The sequence below is a fragment of the Mobula birostris genome, chromosome 3 (assembly GCF_030028105.1).
Source record: "Mobula birostris isolate sMobBir1 chromosome 3, sMobBir1.hap1, whole genome shotgun sequence".
In the NCBI taxonomy this organism is placed as follows: domain Eukaryota; kingdom Metazoa; phylum Chordata; class Chondrichthyes; order Myliobatiformes; family Myliobatidae; genus Mobula; species Mobula birostris.
The window spans coordinates 96025300-96043025 of record NC_092372.1 but is presented as its reverse complement, the minus strand read 5'-3'; the positions used below and the strand labels follow the sequence as shown (position 1 = coordinate 96043025).

General features: G+C 44.4%; 1 protein-coding gene and 1 long non-coding RNA gene across 4 annotated transcripts in view; one reads left to right on the top strand and one right to left on the bottom strand.

Annotated features, from left to right (window-relative positions):
• LOC140195188 (protein SDA1 homolog) overlaps window positions 1–17726 on the top strand; it is a 65873-nt gene that overhangs the window by 5265 nt on the left and 42882 nt on the right. Inside the window, exons 1-5 of one of the 3 annotated variants that reach the window (XM_072253107.1) lie at window positions 9328–9405; window positions 9838–10025; window positions 11707–11791; window positions 13763–13872; window positions 16347–16685. In XM_072253107.1, the coding sequence (XP_072109208.1) occupies window positions 9385–9405; window positions 9838–10025; window positions 11707–11791; window positions 13763–13855 (387 nt within the window). In that variant the 5' untranslated portion in view covers window positions 9328–9384 and the 3' untranslated portion in view covers window positions 13856–13872; window positions 16347–16685. Of the gene's footprint in view, window positions 1–8539; window positions 8635–9327; window positions 9406–9837; window positions 10026–11706; window positions 11792–13762; window positions 13873–16346; window positions 16686–17726 lie in introns of those variants that run through there. The other 2 variants (XM_072253105.1, XM_072253104.1) reach the window with 2 other exon arrangements.
• LOC140195189 (uncharacterized) lies at window positions 8787–16358 on the bottom strand. Its single transcript, XR_011885384.1, has 3 exons — window positions 16328–16358; window positions 12002–12444; window positions 8787–9107 (listed from the first exon to the last, which is right to left on the bottom strand). It is a non-coding gene; the product is annotated as an uncharacterized lncRNA (long non-coding RNA).

Sequence of the window (17726 nt, the reverse complement as noted above, 5' to 3'; positions counted from 1 at the left end):
GAAATGAGGGATCCCACATTAAAATGATGGGAAGAAGAAGGAGAGGCAGCTGAATAAGTGGGGTTGACCATGGTGAGCCTTGGAGCTATGGGTACTGGACAGAGGTTTTCGATGAAGTGTCTGAGGATTATTTTTGTTCTCCAGAATAATCCCAGAGGAGGGACATAGAATTGTAGATGATGGAGTCCTGCTCTATCTGATCATGGATGTCCAGGCCAATTGTGAGCACATTCATCTGCTTCTTTTAGACTGAAAAGCAAGCCGTTTGCTGTTTATCTGTGCTATGCACTACATGCATTTTTAATTATATTTTGTTAACTTGGAGCTTAGAAAAATGGAGGGCTATGGTAAGCCTAGGTAGTTCTAAGGTAAGGACATGTTTGGCACAGCTTTGTGGGCCGAAGGGCCTGTATTGCGCTGTAGGTTTTCTATGTTTCTACCCTACTTGTGGTTTTATGTACTGTGTGTAATATGTGTGTGTGTGTGTGTGTGTGTGTGTGTATACATATATCCTTATATGTAACGTGCTGTAAGATTTCACTGCCGAAGAAATGTAATGGCTTCTCTGTAATGTTTCATTGCTAATGTAATGGTTTCTCTGTAGCGGCAATGTTTGGGTTATGACTAGAGATAACGGGGCTTTGGAATGTATGTTAGCCAATGAGAGGGATGTTGTTCTTTCTTGTGGATCTGGAAGCAGGGATTTCGCGGTCTTTTGCCAGGGAGAGATGAGGAGGGAAAACGCGAATGGGGAGAGTTGATAGAACGCCGGATGGAGTGGACTTGGAGCGAGGGTCCGAGGGTCGGCTACGCTCGGAGGTTGACGGGGAACCAGTGGACTGAACCGTGAGCTCCAATGTTGTACATTAGACTGTTTCATGAGAATGGACCCTTTTCTTTTTTTGGTTCTTTACTAACCATATAGTAAAATTAAGAATTATAAAGATCAATTGTTTAATCGCATATTGTGTACTGTTTGTTATTTCACAATACTGATTTGTAACAGGGGACACATCGCACAGCATCCACCCAGACAAGATTTCTTAAGTTTGGCCGGGCCAAAGGCTGTCTTCCCCTAGATTAAGCCGCTAGCTGAACCGAAAGTTACAATTGTGGGGGCTCGTCCGGGATTGATCTTGTTGGGAGCTGTGTGATTACCCTGAGCATCGAGCCAGTGGGGTAGATATTCATACTCCGGATGAATAGTTAATTCACCTGTTAAGTACTGTTAAAGTTGCAATTGTGGGGTGGAGGTTTGATAAAATGGTGGGTGTAGCTCTTGTTTCATTGCAGACCAGCATTGACATAGAGGTAGCTGGGGGGCAGAGATTTCAAAGACAGGGTTCTCTCATTTCTGAGGACTGAGGGGAAGGAGTGGTCAGATTTGGAATGTCTAATTAGTCCACATCGCCCAGTGAAAAGTGAGAATTCTGAGTTAGTATCCGCCCCTACCTCTCTGGCGAATCAATGGAAAAATACGCAGGTTCAAAGTCCCAGCTATGGTGGGCTCTGCCTATTCTCTAGAATTACACCCACCCATAAAGGGGAGGAGGAGTATGAGACTTGAGCAGAGCGGACCTCTCAGTTGTTAGATGAGTGGCAGTGCTCTGATGATGTAAAGTGACAGAGATTGGTTGAGAGTTCGACTGGGCGGGTCACTGACGTTGTGAGAGCCATCAGGTTGTGGTACCCCATAGCGACAGCTGTCAGGTTGCAGTATCCCGTAGCGACAGCTGTCAGGTTGCGGTATCCCATAGCGACAGCTGTCAGGTTGTGATATCCCGTAGCGACAGCTGTCAATTACCTACAAGCATTAGACAATGCTTTTGGTCCAACAGGAAGCCCAGTGGAGCTCATGGTGGGGTTTCAGAACATGCGTCAGGAGAGGGGGGAGAAGCTTTCTGCTTTTATTTTTCAGCTAGAGAGGCAGCTAAATTGCTTGCAGCACAGAGGGGTCATTCAGGCGGCTGAGGTGGATCAGTTAAGAATGGACCAGACAGCCAGGGATGCCTAGTCCCAGGACCTGATTGCTTGGGGTCTCCAACAGTCTTGTAAGATGCCCCCTCCTTCATCTTTTGTTGAGCTGATCAGAGCGGTATGGGAAGAGGAGAACAAGGCGGAGGCGTGGGAGGACTCTGTCAGCAGGGTACAGTCCTCGGTAGTAGTCCCCTGCAGTGAAGTGACCACAGATAGCCTTTCCCGGGGAGCAGTAGAGGAGATTGTGGCAGAGTTGAGAACGGAGATATGTCGGCTGTTATCAGCGGGTGTGACCCCCTCCCCCATATGATGGAGCTGATGAGGGGGGACAGATCCCCCAAGGGGACGAACAATGCGGAGGGCTGCTGGCAGCAGGTGTCACCAGGAGAGTGAGTCCCCGAGTACCTAAGCAGAGAGTCATTGGGAAAACTTAGAGGGGACTCTGTGAGGGAACGGCCTGGTGTCTCTGGAAAAACACGTTCCCAGCAATGTACCAAGGAACCCCCAAAAACAAAAGGCCCAATTCCTGAAGGCTTAATGGGACCATGCTCCAGTGTGACGCTACAAATAGAGGGTATTTATGCTAAAGCCATACTCGACACCGGGTCACAGGTCACGTTGTTGTACCGTTCGTTTTACACCTGGTATCTGAAGCATTTATCATTGACCCCATTCAGGGCCCTGGAGATCTGGGGGCTTAGTGCTAGTGATTATCCATACAACGGTTATTTGTCAGTGAATTTGGAGTTCTTGGAGCCGATGTGGGAGTGTCCGAGATCTTTGATACATTGGTGCTGGTTTGTCCAGACCCTGTTGAGGAGGACGGCATTTCAATTCTGGTGGGGACCAACACCCCTCTTGTGAGGTTGCTCATGGGGGCCTGCAAGAAGAAGGCTGGCGAGAACTTTCTGAGAGCGTTGTCTGTGCACCCAGTGTTTTGAGCTGCTTTTGAGAAAGTGCGTGGCTGCATTGGGTCAGATACTGAATTTAGATGAGGGGCTGTGTGGTTCATCCAGTCAAAGCCAGTGGCGGTACAGCCCGGGGAAGTAGCAAGAATGATGGGGACCCCCAAATTTTCCGGAGTGCCTGAGGCGAGGCCCTCTTAGTGGATGCTCCGGAAGACCCTGAGGGGGAGTCAGGACTTCCTGCTGGGGCACTGGTGAGGCCCAAATTGCAAAAGCCCTCGGTTGTACAGGAAAGCAGGATGGCAGTGATTGTCAGGAACACTACGGAGGGACGTCACCTTCAGGCAGGGGATGCCCCTGGCACATCTGTTCCTGGTGATGGTAACGTCTAGTGTCCCTGTGAGACACGCCAGGGAGAAACTATTGAAAAAAGGGGGAAAGTTGACCACTGAGTCATTCAACTTCGGGGACTCCCAGGTTCCTGTGGGTTGGAAGAGGAGGTTGGTAGAGAAGATGTTGAAGCTGGAAGGTGTCTTTTCCACTGATGAGTTTGATGTGGGTTGTTCCAAGAGCACTCATCACACCATCCGGGTGACCGAGGACACTCCATTTAGAGAGAGGTCACAACAACTGGCCCCTGCAGAGGTGAAGGACGTTTGGCAACATTTGCATAAGTTGTAGGAAGTTGGGATCATCACCAAGTCCCAAAGCCCCTATGTGTCCCCAATAGTAGTGGCCCAGAAGAAGAACGGGAAGGTATGTATGTGTGTGGACTCTGAACAGGCACACCGTCCCTGCAGTATACTGTCCCGAGGATTGAAGACGTGCTGGCCTGCCTGACTGGTGCGAAGTGGTTCTGTGTGCTGGACTTGAGGAGTGGATATTACCAGATCCCCAGGAGTGAGGCTGACAAAGAGAAAACGGCATTTTTATGTCCCCTGGGAATTTTCCAGTTCGAAAGGATGCCCCAGGGCATATCGGGTGCCCCCCTGCAACATTCCAGCGGGTCATGGAGAAGACACTGGGGGATATGAACTTGCTTGAGGTATTGGTGTATTTGGATGCCCTCATAGTGTTTGGATCCTCCTTGGAAGAATATGAAGCGAGGCTCCTGAAGATTGCTGGGCCGCCTGTAAGCTGAAGAGTTAAAACTTTCCCTGGACAAGTGCCAGTTCTGCCAAATGTCTGTTGGCTCTGCTGGGCACATAGACTCATGGGATGGAGCAGCTACAGATCCAGCTAAGATAGAAGCGGTAACCACTTGGCCAAGACCCCAGACTATGAGTGCTCTGCGCTTGTCCCTTGGGTTCTGTGGTTACTATTGGAGGTTCGTGAAAGGCTACACGGAAGTGAGTCACCCGTTGAATCAGCTTCTGTGTGGTTACCCTCCCTTGGGGAAGAAAGGGAGGGGGAGAAAAGGACAGGAGAGTAGAGAGTACCTTAGCCCGTCGGAGCTTTTTGGACCGAGATGGGATGCAAAATGTGAGGAGGCCTTTCAGTCGCTGAAGGAGCTGCTGACCCAGGTGCTGGTGCTGGCCCCGATTGCCATATGTACTGCACACAGATGCCAGCTAAGAGGGTTTAGGGGGCGTCCTGTATCAGGATCAGGGCACCCATTGCATTTGTCAGCTGGAATGTGTCGCCCTCCGAGTAAAACTATCCCACACACCAGTTGGAATTTCTGGCGTTGAAATAAGCGATGATGGATAAGCTGAGTGACTACCTCTACAGGGCCAAGTTTGAGGTGAGGGAGCACAACAGCACCCTAAATTATATCTTGACCTCGGTGAAACTGGATGCTACAGGTCATCAGTGGTTGGCGACGTTGTCTGCCTATGATTTCAGCCTGAAGTATCAGCCGGGAAGCAGGAACATTGATGTTGATGCTTTGTCCGGACGGGTGCACGAGGGACTGGACAGGGACAAGGAGTGGGAGAGCGTTCCTGCCCTGGAGGTGAAGGCCCTGTGTCAGTTTGCCATCACTGTGAAGGCAGAGGGAAAGGAGGGGCAGGATTGAGTGGCGAATAAATTGGGAGCTTCTGATGACGTCATTCCACAAGTTTACTGTAACCAGACTGCTCTGAAGACAAATCAGCTGCCGGAATTGAGATCTGGGGAAGTAGCAGCAGCTCAGCGAGAAGGCCCAGGCATCGATATCATTTGGTCAGCGGTCAGAAAGGGAGACATGGGTCAGGCAGGGATGATGAAACAGCGGTGCCTCCATTACTGAGAGAATGGCCTTTGTTGGAGTTGCAGAGCCAGATCCTATACCGGGTCACTTCATGACGATTCTGGATATTTAGGGGTTGAAAAGACCTATGGATTGCTCAGAGACTGGTTTTACTGGCTCTGAATGAAGTTGGAGGTTGAAGAATACTGCAAGTCGTGCTTTCGATGCGTATGGTGGAAGATGCTGCCTACGCGGGCAGCTCCCTTGTCCCAATTGCAGAGTGCGGGGCCCCTGGACCTGGAGTGTATGGATTTCCTGTCAATAGAACCCGATGCTAGCAAATTGGCGAAAGTCTTAGTCATCAGGAGCCAGCACACCAGATATACTCAGGCTTTTCCAGAGGGCGTCTACGGTGGCCAAAGTGTTATGGGAGAAGTATTTCACCTGTTATGGCCTTCCCAGGCAGGTACATAGTGATCAGGGATGGGATTTCGAGAGCAGACTCATCCATGAGTTACTGAGCATGCTTGGAGTTGAGAAGTTGAGGACAACGCCCTATCATCCGCAGGGTGATCCCCAGCCCGAGAGGTTTAATCAGACCTTGCTAGAAATGCTCAGGACCCTGGAGATCAGCAAGGAGAACAGGTGGAGTCAACATATTGGACATCTGGTCCACAGTTACAACTGCACCCGAAATGAAGCTACCGGGTACTTGCCATACTATCTGATGTTTGGGAGCGAGGCGAGGTTGCCCATTGACCTTTGTTTTGGGACTGACAAGGGCGACTTACCACTGAAGATTTATCTGAAGTATGTGTCTGACATGAGGAGAGAGCTGAAGAGGGCTTATGAATTAGCTGGGGTCATGGCTGCCAAGCAGAATCAAGCAAATAAGAGGAGGTACGATCAAAAGGTGAGATTCTCCCAACTCCCGCTGGGAGACCGAGTCCTCATAAGGAATTTGGGGCTACCTGGAAAGCATAAGTTAGCTGACCACCGGGAGGATACGCCCTATGTAATGGAGAGTCAGGTGCCAAAGCTACCAGTTTTCTGGGTGAAACCAGAGGAGGGGAATGGGCCCGTCAAGATTCTCCATCGGAACCACCTGCTGCCCCTGGGACAAGAGGTGCAGGTAGACCCAGAGCCCGACCTGGAGCCTACACCTAGTAAGAGGACTCTGCGGAAACGTGGGGCGACTGCAGGGCCCACAGCAGGAGAGGTTAGGCCAGGGCCGGCCCCCACTCATGAGAGGGATACTGATTCGGAGGATGAGGACCTGGATGTGTGGTATATGCTGCCTTTCGCTAACTCCCCATTGACTGAGGAAGAGATTTCCTGCTCTTCTCCCGCTGAGTCAGGTGAAGTGCAGGGGTGGAGGGGTGACTATCTGTGGTCAGCCTGGGTTGCAGTGGGTCCCTGCAAGAAATGAAATGGGGTTTGGCCACGAGACCGAGGGGTCTGAGTTGCAGGTGGACACGAGTGATAGGTCAGGGGAGGCCTTGCCAGGTAGACCGGAAGTACCCCTAGTAGTGTCTGAACTGAAGAGTTAGGTGAGGGGGTACGGAGGTCTCAGAGAATTAGGAGACCACCGGATAGGCTGGCCTATATAGCACCAGGGGAGCAGAACGTGATCCTTACTGTGTTGGGGAGCTTTGTCACTGCCTTTTGCAGCTGGATTGGACTTTGTGTTTTGCAGGAAGGGTTGGTGAATTATCTCAACGTCATGAGGACATGACTAAATTTGGTGGAGGAGAGTGTAATGTACTGTAAGGTTTCACTGCTAATGTAATGGCTTCTCTGTAATGTTTCACTGTTAATGTAATGGTTTCTCTGTAGCAGCAATGTTTGGGTTATGACTAGAGATAACAGGGCTTTGGAATGTAAGTTAGCCAATGAGAGGGATGTTGTTCTTTCTTGTGGATCTGGAAGCAAGGATTTTGCAGTCTTTTGCCGGGAGAGATGAGGAGAGAAAATGTGAATGGAGAGAGTTGGTAGGCCGCCAGATGGAGTGGACTTGGAGCGAGGGTCCGAGGATCAGCTACGCTCGGAGGTCGACAGGGTCTGAACCGTGAGCTCCAACATTGCACGTAAGACTGTTTTATGAAAATGGGCCCTTTTCTTTTTTGTTTCTTTATTAACCATATAGTCAAATTAAGCATTATAAAGCTCAATTGCTTAATCGCATATTGTTTACTGTTTGTTATTTCGTGGTACTGCTTTGTAACAGAGCAGCATCCACCTAAACAAGATTTCTTAAGTTTGACCGGGCTGAGGGCTGTCTCCCCCTAGATTAAGCCGCTAGCCGAACCAAGATATATATAATACCTTTGCACAGTACTGTAGTAATTTTATGTTTTGCACTGTACTGCAAAAAAAGCAAATTTCATGACATATGTGAGTGATGATAAATCTGATTCTGATATGGGTCTCTATTGTGGACTGGGAGTGGGAAGGGGGCAGGGAGAGGGGAATCATGGTTGGGGAAATGGGAAGGGACAGGGGAAGGAGCAGGAATCATCAGAGAGACATTCTGTAATGATCAATAAACCAATTGTTTGGAATCAAATGACCTTGCCTGGTGTCTCAGCATCGGGTGTGTCTGCACCTGCGCCAACCCCCGCCACTGGCACTCCTCTGCCACCAGTCCCACACACCTCCCGTGGCGCTCCACCATCACCATTCCCAACATCCTTTGCTTCCGCCAAATTTACAAACCCGCTCTCTGCTCCATGTTGACATAGTACTGTGTAAAAATCTTAACACACCCTAGCTATATTTATGTGCCTGCGACTTTTGCAGAGTACTGTATATATGTACGGTCAGATGATAATGAACTTGAACGAGGTGAAGAAGTGACACACTGCAAGTTTAGATACCTGTGATTTCAGAATACATTTTTTACACAGCCATTATCTGGGGAGGAGTGACCTCTTGTGGAACGTAAAACAATGGGACTATGATTTCCGTGTAGCAGTGCCCATGTGAAGCACACTGTGGTTTGTGAGGAATGAAAGAGCAGCAAATTATGTTGAAAGATGAAGATAATACTCTGAGGAGTAAAGCTTGTATGCTCTTTACGAGAACCAATCAATCTTGTGTGATGGGGAGAGGATTGATGGGAATAGATGGTTATGATTAAATGGCAGTGAGTTGGAGAGGAGTGGAGATCATGGAGTCTGTGTCTGTTTCCTCATGTGGTCAAGCTTCCTGATTTTTCCCATAATAAATATCGTTTTTACTTGGACCAGGTGTTGTATTATGATTTCTGGTCAATGTTATCTTTCAATGCCATAAATGTTCATCTCCATTCTTAAGACCCACCAAGAAAAACCAAACCCTTCCAATTGATCAGCTGTGCCGTGCATTGTTAAATAAAGAAGATGCTTTATTTTAGCCATTTTACTTCATTGCTGGAACTTTCTTCACAATTGATGTGTTGCCAGTGGTAGCCTTGTCAATTAAGATGTGAAACATCTGCTAATTCCAGATGGATGGGAGAGTACGAGTATCGATGAGGATGAAGATGATGAAGGTTGGATTGATGTTCATCACTCTTCAGATGAAGAACAGCAGAAAGAGTTGGTAAGTCTGAAGCTTTCCTCATTAACATATTTGGTATTTGGAATCAACGATGTGGCATTGGAGCATTTTTAAATTTAATGTTTATTAATAGCAGAGACTACTATTACCCTTCCCCATGTACCCTTGGGGATATGGTGCTGTTCCTTGGTCTTGATGGAACTTTTGCTGTCTGAAGAGCAGAGATGCTGCCACAGCAGCCAGTTTTTCTTTTGAACCAGTATCTTGCTGGGTCATGCCTGCAGGGAGCTAACAGTGGACACACTGGTGTGGACGTGGAGTCACAGAAAGTCCGGACTAGAGGAAGACAAAAGATTTCCCCCTGGAACCAGTAATTAGTGAGCCATCAATGACTGGCACTTTTTCTTTGAAGAGGTATTGTGATTCTTGTGAGGGTTTGGCATTGTAACCAAGCAATGCCCACATCTGGTGAATTCCCAAGTTTATATTTGGGTTGGGGTTTCCACATGAAATCACTGTAATAACAAGGTAGTCTGTCAGCATCTGCCCACCACCACACTCCCTTGCCGCAAAATGTTCTCTAAACACGCTCTGCTGTGCAAATTTTTTTTACATTTCTATTTCCCTCTTCCCCCAACTTGTGAGTTATTCATATGTTTTCAGCGGTTTCTGGTGATGTATATCGATCAGGTTTAAAATGTGCCTGTAATATTATGTTCAATATATAATGGGACATCCAGTCTGTTCCAGTGAGATCGTAAGAATGACTTTTTTTTGGTCACTGACAAAATAATGAAGGCAGAAATGCCAGAGGTAAGAAAAAGTTTCCTTATGCAAAAAAACACAAGAAATTATGTGGAAACACATTCAGAGAATTAATATGAGCAAAGGAACAGACTGTAAATCCCCAGAAATATCAAAGGTAAAGCCAAGTCCAATGCCTCAGGGACTTGTGGTTGCCAAGGGAAAATCTGCTGTACAACTTCTCCCACAGCAATGTGAGTGATTGTTAACTGCCTGCTTATGTGGCTCAAGCCTTGAACAAAATTTGAAAGAATGTGCAGAGACCGCAGGAATGGTGAATTATAATGGAGTGACTCAGTAGTTAAAACCATTATTGGTTGCTCACTTCTGAGAGGAAAGAAAGTAGGTTTTGTTTGGGTTGTTTTCTCATTGGTTAAATACATTTCTGGTTAGATGATATTTACTAGGAAATGAATTCCTTAATGGGCTGTGTTTCAAAAGGTGGAGAAGGTGAAGACCATGCCCACAGAAGCACGCAAAGCAAAAGCAGCACTTGTCAGTGCTAGTCGCCTCCTCACACAGGAAGACTTCAAGAAAATCCAACTGGCCCAGATAGCTAAAGAGGTTGACCCTGCCCCTGGCAAAAGTCAGAAGAGGAAGATTGAGGACAGCAGTGATGACAAAAGCAAGTATGTACATTTTAAATTCATAATAATTAGTATGAAAAATCTTAAGTGCTTAAGTTTCTTGGTGTAAACAACATTAGTAAAAACTCCCTGTTCAGATAAGGCTAAAGCTTGTTTCTTATAATTTCAGTTGCACCTTAAACTCTGCTACAGAATAACTGTAAGAACATAAATGAAGCAGGGTAGAACATGGCTTCGTGACTACTGACCTAATCGAATGGTAGAGGTCTGTTTCTCTGCTACAAGACTGTTTTCCTCTCTGATCTTCATTACCCCGTACCCCTGTTATCCAAAAATATGCTGATCTTAGCCTTTGAATATAATCAGTGCCAGACAGCTCTCTGGGATTAAGAGTTCTCAAGATTTATAATCTACACCTGAAGAACTTTGTCCTCATTTCAACCTGTCCTGAGGTCATTTCTCCAGCTGTCACCCATCACCCTCCACAGAATTATCCATGTCACAGTCGGATCACTTCTCCCTTCTTAACTAACATTTACACATTCCTCATTTTAAAAAAGTGCATTCTTTTCCTCTAATTCCTCATAACCCGCCATTTCCCCACTGTGAAAATTCCCTTCCCTTCCAGCAAAATAAACAAAACAGCAGATGCTGGAATCTGAAATAAAACAGATATCTGTTTTTGTTTTTAATCTCTTTATCTGCTCACAACCCCCTTTCCCTATCACCAGCAGCAGCAGACCTGCATTTTTATATCCTGTTTTTTCATTTGAAATTGTAGGTGCTAGTTGAGTAGCTGAGGGTAAAACTGACGCCTGTGGCATCCTAGTAACAAAATCCAGATAGACCCGTCTCCTTTTCCACCTTCCATCCTTCCCCAGCCCTGTGATGGTAAACCCTGGTGCCAGGAGGCACAGGCCTTTGTGACCTCTTGGACTGTGGAGACCATGTAATCAGCTTCCCGTGTGTCCCCTGCAGCTGATATGCAACTTTATTCTTTCTCCATGCCTCATTGATCTCCTGGACCTGGTAAATGATCAGATTGCTCATCTTGCATCCTAGTACATAATGTGTGTTGGGCAAGGTCAAAAAGTAGGCTTCTGCATTACCACATCTTGGGGCTTTTGACCTATCTGAACTATAGATGGGTCCTTTTATCTGTGATCTACCCAAATCCATGATGCTGCTTCAATGGAAGGCTGTGACTGCCTAAACCAAGCTGCACCATTAACTCCTCATCTTTTCCCAACTGAGGTGCCAGTGCAACAACTTTACTGAAAGTGCCTCCACTTTAAAGAACTGAGCTCCAAGGTCCAACTTGTTCATCTCTACCAAATTATACCATTCACAGCCACAATGTATCACAAGCCCTACCATATGTTGTTTTAAATTTCAGTTGAACAGGAAGATAACACTGCTACAATGGTGAGCATGTGTATCCTAATGGTTTATTGTTTAGTACTTACTTTGCCTGTAAGCAAAGGAGATGTGTGTGCTCTGTAAAAGATTTAATAAATGCATTTTTTTTTTGTTGCAACATTAAATCAAAGTGAACCAGAAGTGCATTCATCGAACTTGTTTCTAATTTTGACAATCTGGTGGTGAGTCAGTTATGTGTGGTCTGTTCTGCTCTTTTTTTATTCCTTGCTGACAGCAACATAAGAGTATCCTCCTCCAAGCCTTCAGCTTTTAATATGCAATTGTAAAATTGTTTAATTTTCAGAGGAGAGCTGCTTTCACTGCGAGATATAGAACGGCTGCATAAAAAGCCTAAATCAGATAAAGAAACTCGACTAGCAACAGCTATGGTAAGTATTGCTGAATATTCTTAATCATAGCTTCATGCTATTTGGTATTTTGAGGTCTTGCAAAGAGCTTCCTGCTACACGAATCACATTCTTGTTTACTTCCTGGGCTGTTTCCGATATTTATACTTCTGCTCAGTGTGCCCAAAGCACTCTCAGTAAAATTTAGCTGTTTTTTATAAGTCTACATAAAACTGATCTTTAATTACTTACCTGTATTCTTTTAAGACACAAGTTTTTGACAGTTCTGTTTCCTTAAGTAGTTGCATCAAAAAACAATTGTGCAGGAAAGCTTTGCAGTCATGAAAATGGTGGATTAAGAAAAGTGTAGTTGCATCAAACAAAAATTATACTGTAACCAATCCTTTGCAATGATTTTTTCTGGCTTGATGTGGAGAATATGAAAAGCTGTTTTGTCAGAATCTCAAGTTGGCAGAAGCTGAAGGCTGCAGATTTCATGGTTCATGGCTATGAAGTGACAGATGATGTTGGCCTAGAAAAGCAACTATCCACTAAGGTTCAGGAGGCTGTGGGATTCAAGCTTTCTCAATTCCGATTTCAGTTTGAATTTGCCATTTTCTACAAGGGATCTCTAGCATCCAGCTAAAAGCCAGGCAACAGGCAGGCTGCTCAGTCGATCAGATTCAAAAATATCTCTGGTAGAAATACAAAAAGTAAAAATAGCAAATTTTAATTGCATTTATTTACAAAAATAATTCAGCTATGCACATGAGATTAAGACACTAAAGATGTTACTTTTACTTAAGTCTGGAATATAAATATGTCTTTTTTGAAGATTGATGCCAAGCACTTACAAATTAGTTTTCCTGTCAGGGAGACTACTAACCAATAGTTAGGCCTTATTGCAACACTACACTACAACACATTTAATCCTGATGGAAATCCAATCACAAACAAGAGAAAATATGCAGATGCTGGAAATCCAAGCAACACACACAAAATTCTGGAGGAACTCAGCAGGCCAGGCAGCATCTATGGAAAAGCATACAGTCGATGTTTTGGACCAGGACCATCCAAGGGTCCTACAAACAAAAATAACCTGGAACATTAGTTCATGGCAATCAGTGATTAGTGTTTTGAATGCTTTTGAACTAAGTATACTATGGAGTATAGTAAAGTATACTAATTTTAAGTGGAGCTGGTTCAATCTGATCTGTTTTGGCCCAAGTAAACCATCCATCTAAAGGGATGACCACATGTTGAATTATTGAGATTCTGTTGTTTAACTTTTGTTACTTTTGTGATTCTTGATTACACTTCATTGTGTCCACATCTCAGTTTTATACCCTTTTATATAACCTTTGCCCTTTCCCTTTCTAATTTATTCTGTTCTTCTCTCCGGGTCGATATTGATTACAGTTTAATTGGTGATGAAAGCTCACTGGTACTTTTTAAAATTGGGCATCCTCGTGCAGAATTGCTTCAACATTGGTTTGCAATCTTTTTTGAAGGCAATATTTTGAGCAATCCTTGTATTTTGAAGAAGAAAACTTCCATTTAAAAAAAATGACTGCTACTTTATGCTTGTTATGCTTTGGTCAGCAATTATTACAATCTGTCACTGCCTATCTTCATCATAATTCTTTCTAACCTGTATCAAATTGCCCATTTCCAGGAATGTAGAAGTTTCAGCACAGTTGGAGGCTTTTTGCTGCTGTTTTGGTCCAGTTTAAAAGGCCTAAAACTTTAACACCACCCTCATCCCCTCATCATCTCCGACGCAACCAATCTTGCCATTAGAAAAAGGCAGATGGCCAATTTGTTTCTCTGCTTCCTCAGCTGCTTTATCTAACCACAGCAAATGCAAATGTCCATCTTGGTGAATAATTGATTTAAACAGTTATGAAAATATTCATTGTTTTGGACAGTGTGGCTCTAGTAATGTTCTAATTTGTTTTTAATGAGAAGACCCTGGGGTTGTGCTTTATAAATATTATACATTCAGTTTTACAGCTTACTTACAACAGACAGAACACTCTAACAGCAGTCAATGGCAACGATCTCTATATCTCCTTGGCCTTTTCTCCTTGGAGCAACGGAGGATGAGAGGTGACCTGATAAAGGTATATAAGATGATGAGAGGCATTGATCAAGCGGATAGCCAGAGACTTTTTTCCAGGACTGAAATGGCCAATACGAGGGGGCATAGTTCTAAGTTGCTTAGAACAGGGGTCCCCAACCTTTTTTGCACTGCGGACCAGTTTAATATTGACAATATTCTTGCAGACCGACCGACCGGGGGTGAGGGGGGGTGGGGTAAGTTGCCAACGGACAAGAGTAGAAGTCAAATACATTGTTTACCCAAAATAGACTACAATGACCATGAAGCCTTGTGCAGGCACCAGTGCGCATGTGTGACCTGCGCATGCGTGTTCCTGCCGATATTTTTCCCTGCAAATCTTTTTTGGCGATTCTGTTCGGGGGGTGGGGGTGATGTTAATCACGACCGGAATATAGGTGATAAGTGGCTAATACACTCAATTTTGTTTCTAAAAGGCTTTATCTAACGAATTTAATATTAAACACACAGCGCATATTTTCCTCGCAAGAATATAGTGATGAGTCAATTATCAGGGGAGGACAGGGGAGCTTGAAGTAAGTGTTGAACGAACTTGCAGTAGAAGTGGTAGAGGCAGGTTCGTTATTATTATTTAAAGAAAAATTGGATAGGTATATGGACAGTAAGCATTCAGCACGGACTAGAAGGGCAGAGATGGCCTGTTTCCATGCTTTAGTTGTTATATGGTTATATAAGTAAGTCAATAGCATCATTCCATTTTAAGTAACGTTTGGATATTAAACACACAGCACATATTTTCCCCGTATGAACATATAAAATCATTGCAACACACCAATATCGCTGAATCAGTGGGAGCTCTGGGCTTGTTTTCCTGCAACAAGACAATCCTATTGAGGGGTGATGGGAGACAGCGATACTCGAAGGAGGTTCCTTCTGTCCAGTCTATTCCGCAAGTTAGTTTTCGTTGCATTCATTGCAGAAAACTCCGCTTCGCAGAAAAACGTTGGAAATGGAAACAACATTTTCAGTGCTTTCGTGGCTATCTCAGGATATTTAGCCTTGACTTTGATCCAGAATACCGGCAGAGATGTTATGTCAAACATACTTTTCTGCCCGCCGTCATTTGCAAGCTCGAGGAGTTGATCTCCTTCCCGCGCTGACATGGATGACACGCGGGTAATAACCTCACATGCGTTCAAGCTCAACAGTGGGTGTGACAGGGAATGAGGAAAGGTGTAGCTGACTCATATCGCCAAATCATATCGTTTCCTCGCGTCCCAGTAGCGCATGCTTTGCATCCTGGTACCGGTCCGCGGCCCGGTGGTTGGGGACCGCTGGCTTAGAAATAGGTACCGAAGGGATGTCAGGGGTAAGTTTTTCACACAGAGAGTGAATGCACACAGGGAATACACTGCCAGTGGCAGTGGTGGAAGCGGATACAATAGTGTCTTTTAAGAGCCTCTTAGATTCGGTACATGGAGCTTAGAAAGATAGAGGGCTATGCAGTAGGGAAATTCTAGGCAGTTTCTAGAGTAGGTTACATGGTCAGCACAACATTGTGGGCCGAAGGGCCTGTAATGTGCTGTAGATATTCTACGTTTCTACGTAACACACAGTGGGGTTAGGGGGAGTGGGGTGAAAACGTGGGCCATATCCCAAGTGAACAAATTGCAAGCACATACTTGCTGTGTGAAAAGGTTATACAACTTGTCCAAGAAGAATTTATCACCAGCTCAATTTTAGTCAGCAGCTGGAACTTGAAAACTAATCCAGTAGCATCTTGTACAATTATGTTGGAAGGTGATTATCAGCCATTAATGACTTGGATAATTTTGTGGAATTGTTGGGATCTATCATTACATTTCTTATCAAAATGTGATATTATCAATATTGTAGAGCACCTGAAAATCCAAGGGATTTTCTACAGTCTACATCCAGTACTTGTGAAATCAAGACTGTGTGTGTCATGAGGAGATGATGGAAATCTCTTTGCAATCTATAATGATGTGATTTGATAGAAAGGGCATACTATTTGGCTGGAAAATCATAGCTTTGTATGTTTCTGCATTAATAATTGTGAAATAATGCATTTCCAATTTTATATGAATGTAAGAAAAATGCTTTTCCTAGGACAGCAACCTCCAGTTGGTGTTATTTTTACCATCAAATTATTTGATTGATTTACTTATTGAGATGCATTATTGAGGATAGGCCCTTCTAGCCCTTCAAACCACGTTACCCAGCAACCTCCGATTTAATCCTAGCCTAATCACGGGACAATTTACAATGACCAATTCACCTGTCAACCGGTTTGTCTTTGGACTGTGGGAGAAACCTAGCACACAAAGGAAATTAGTGACGTAATTAAACTTTTCAGAATCATTGCTAACAACAAGGTACAAAAAAGTGCATTCATAAATGTAATTTTAGATTTTAAAATGTAAAATCTTCTTATTACATTCAGAAACTAGGAAGATTCATTGCTACTGCAGACTCACCTTCTGTTCCTTTCGACAGTTTGCTTTGCGGGATGCTCTCTTGAAGAGAAAGAAACAGTTGAAATAAGGAAGTAATAACAAAACACAATAGAAACCAAATATTGCAACCAAGAAGATATGTGACTCCTGCATTACAGAGCGTTTGCATTCTCAGGAAGTGGCCCGAAGTTTGAAGCTGCATCATGTGCATATGCGTCAAGAAACAGGAGTTGGGAAAAATTATTTATATATTTTTCACAAATTCTGTAAGAGTTCTTTGAATTCTGTATAAATGAATTTTTGTTACTCAAGTGGCTGTAATGTGGGGATTGTTTATATTATTGTTAATAGTTTATACAGTAATTAATCTATAAATAAAAAGGCCAAATCACTACTCAGTGTACTCGTTTTCTGTACCACCATTTCCATGAAATTGCTTATCCTCCTCACGTTGCTTAGTAAGCCAATGAAGTTCTGCAACATCTATGGAAACAGGACCTTGCTCAGGGTTACAACAAGATTCCATTTCTGAAAGATGTTTGTAACAGTGAGGAACGATAATGCCTTAGCTTTACTAAATACAATATCTGAACACTCTGGGTCACTTCCCAGTCACAGCCCTGAGAAATGGCCTCTGACTTACACTCCCCCAGCAACCTTAGCATGCAGCTGAAAGTAAAAGAGAGGAAGAAAGAAAAATTGGTGAAATGAAAGTATTTGTGAATGGGCTTCTGACATATTGAAGGAGATCTTTCAGTCCACCAGCTTACAGTGAACAATCTAACCTACCCACGTGTGTCTATATGAGATGCAAAAGGAAACCAGAGCACTCCAAGGAGACTCCTGCAGCCACAGGGAGCATGTCAATCTCCGCACAGATAATGTCTGCAGTCGGGATTGAACCCAGGGTCACTGGGGCTGAACTGTGGCGGCAATAACTACAGCACCACTGGGCCACGTGATTGGTAAAATATGTGAATTTCAATAAGCCACCTGTTGGTTTTTCTCACCATTGATATGTAGTACACAGGTAAGTTAGGCAAAACTACTTGAACAAACTGTCTCTCTACGTAATGAATACTCCTGTTCCACAGTGCAGTGTTTGGGTGTTGCAATTTCCCATCAGATCATCGGAATTATCTGCATAACTGAGAATGAGTTCACAACAATCGACATTATTAATGCTTTAAGAAATTTTAGCAACTTGCAACGATGAAGTGAGAGGCCCTGGAATGGCAGTTCTCGAGGTGGCAAGGTATCATCCTGTTTAGCACAACACTTTACAGTACACGCGATCAAGGTTCACTTCCCGTCGCTGTCTGTAAGGAGATCGTACATTCCCCCCGAGCCTGGGTTTCCTCCGGGTGCTCCAGTTTCCGTCCACAGTCCAAAGATTGTAGGTTAATTGGTCATTGTAAAC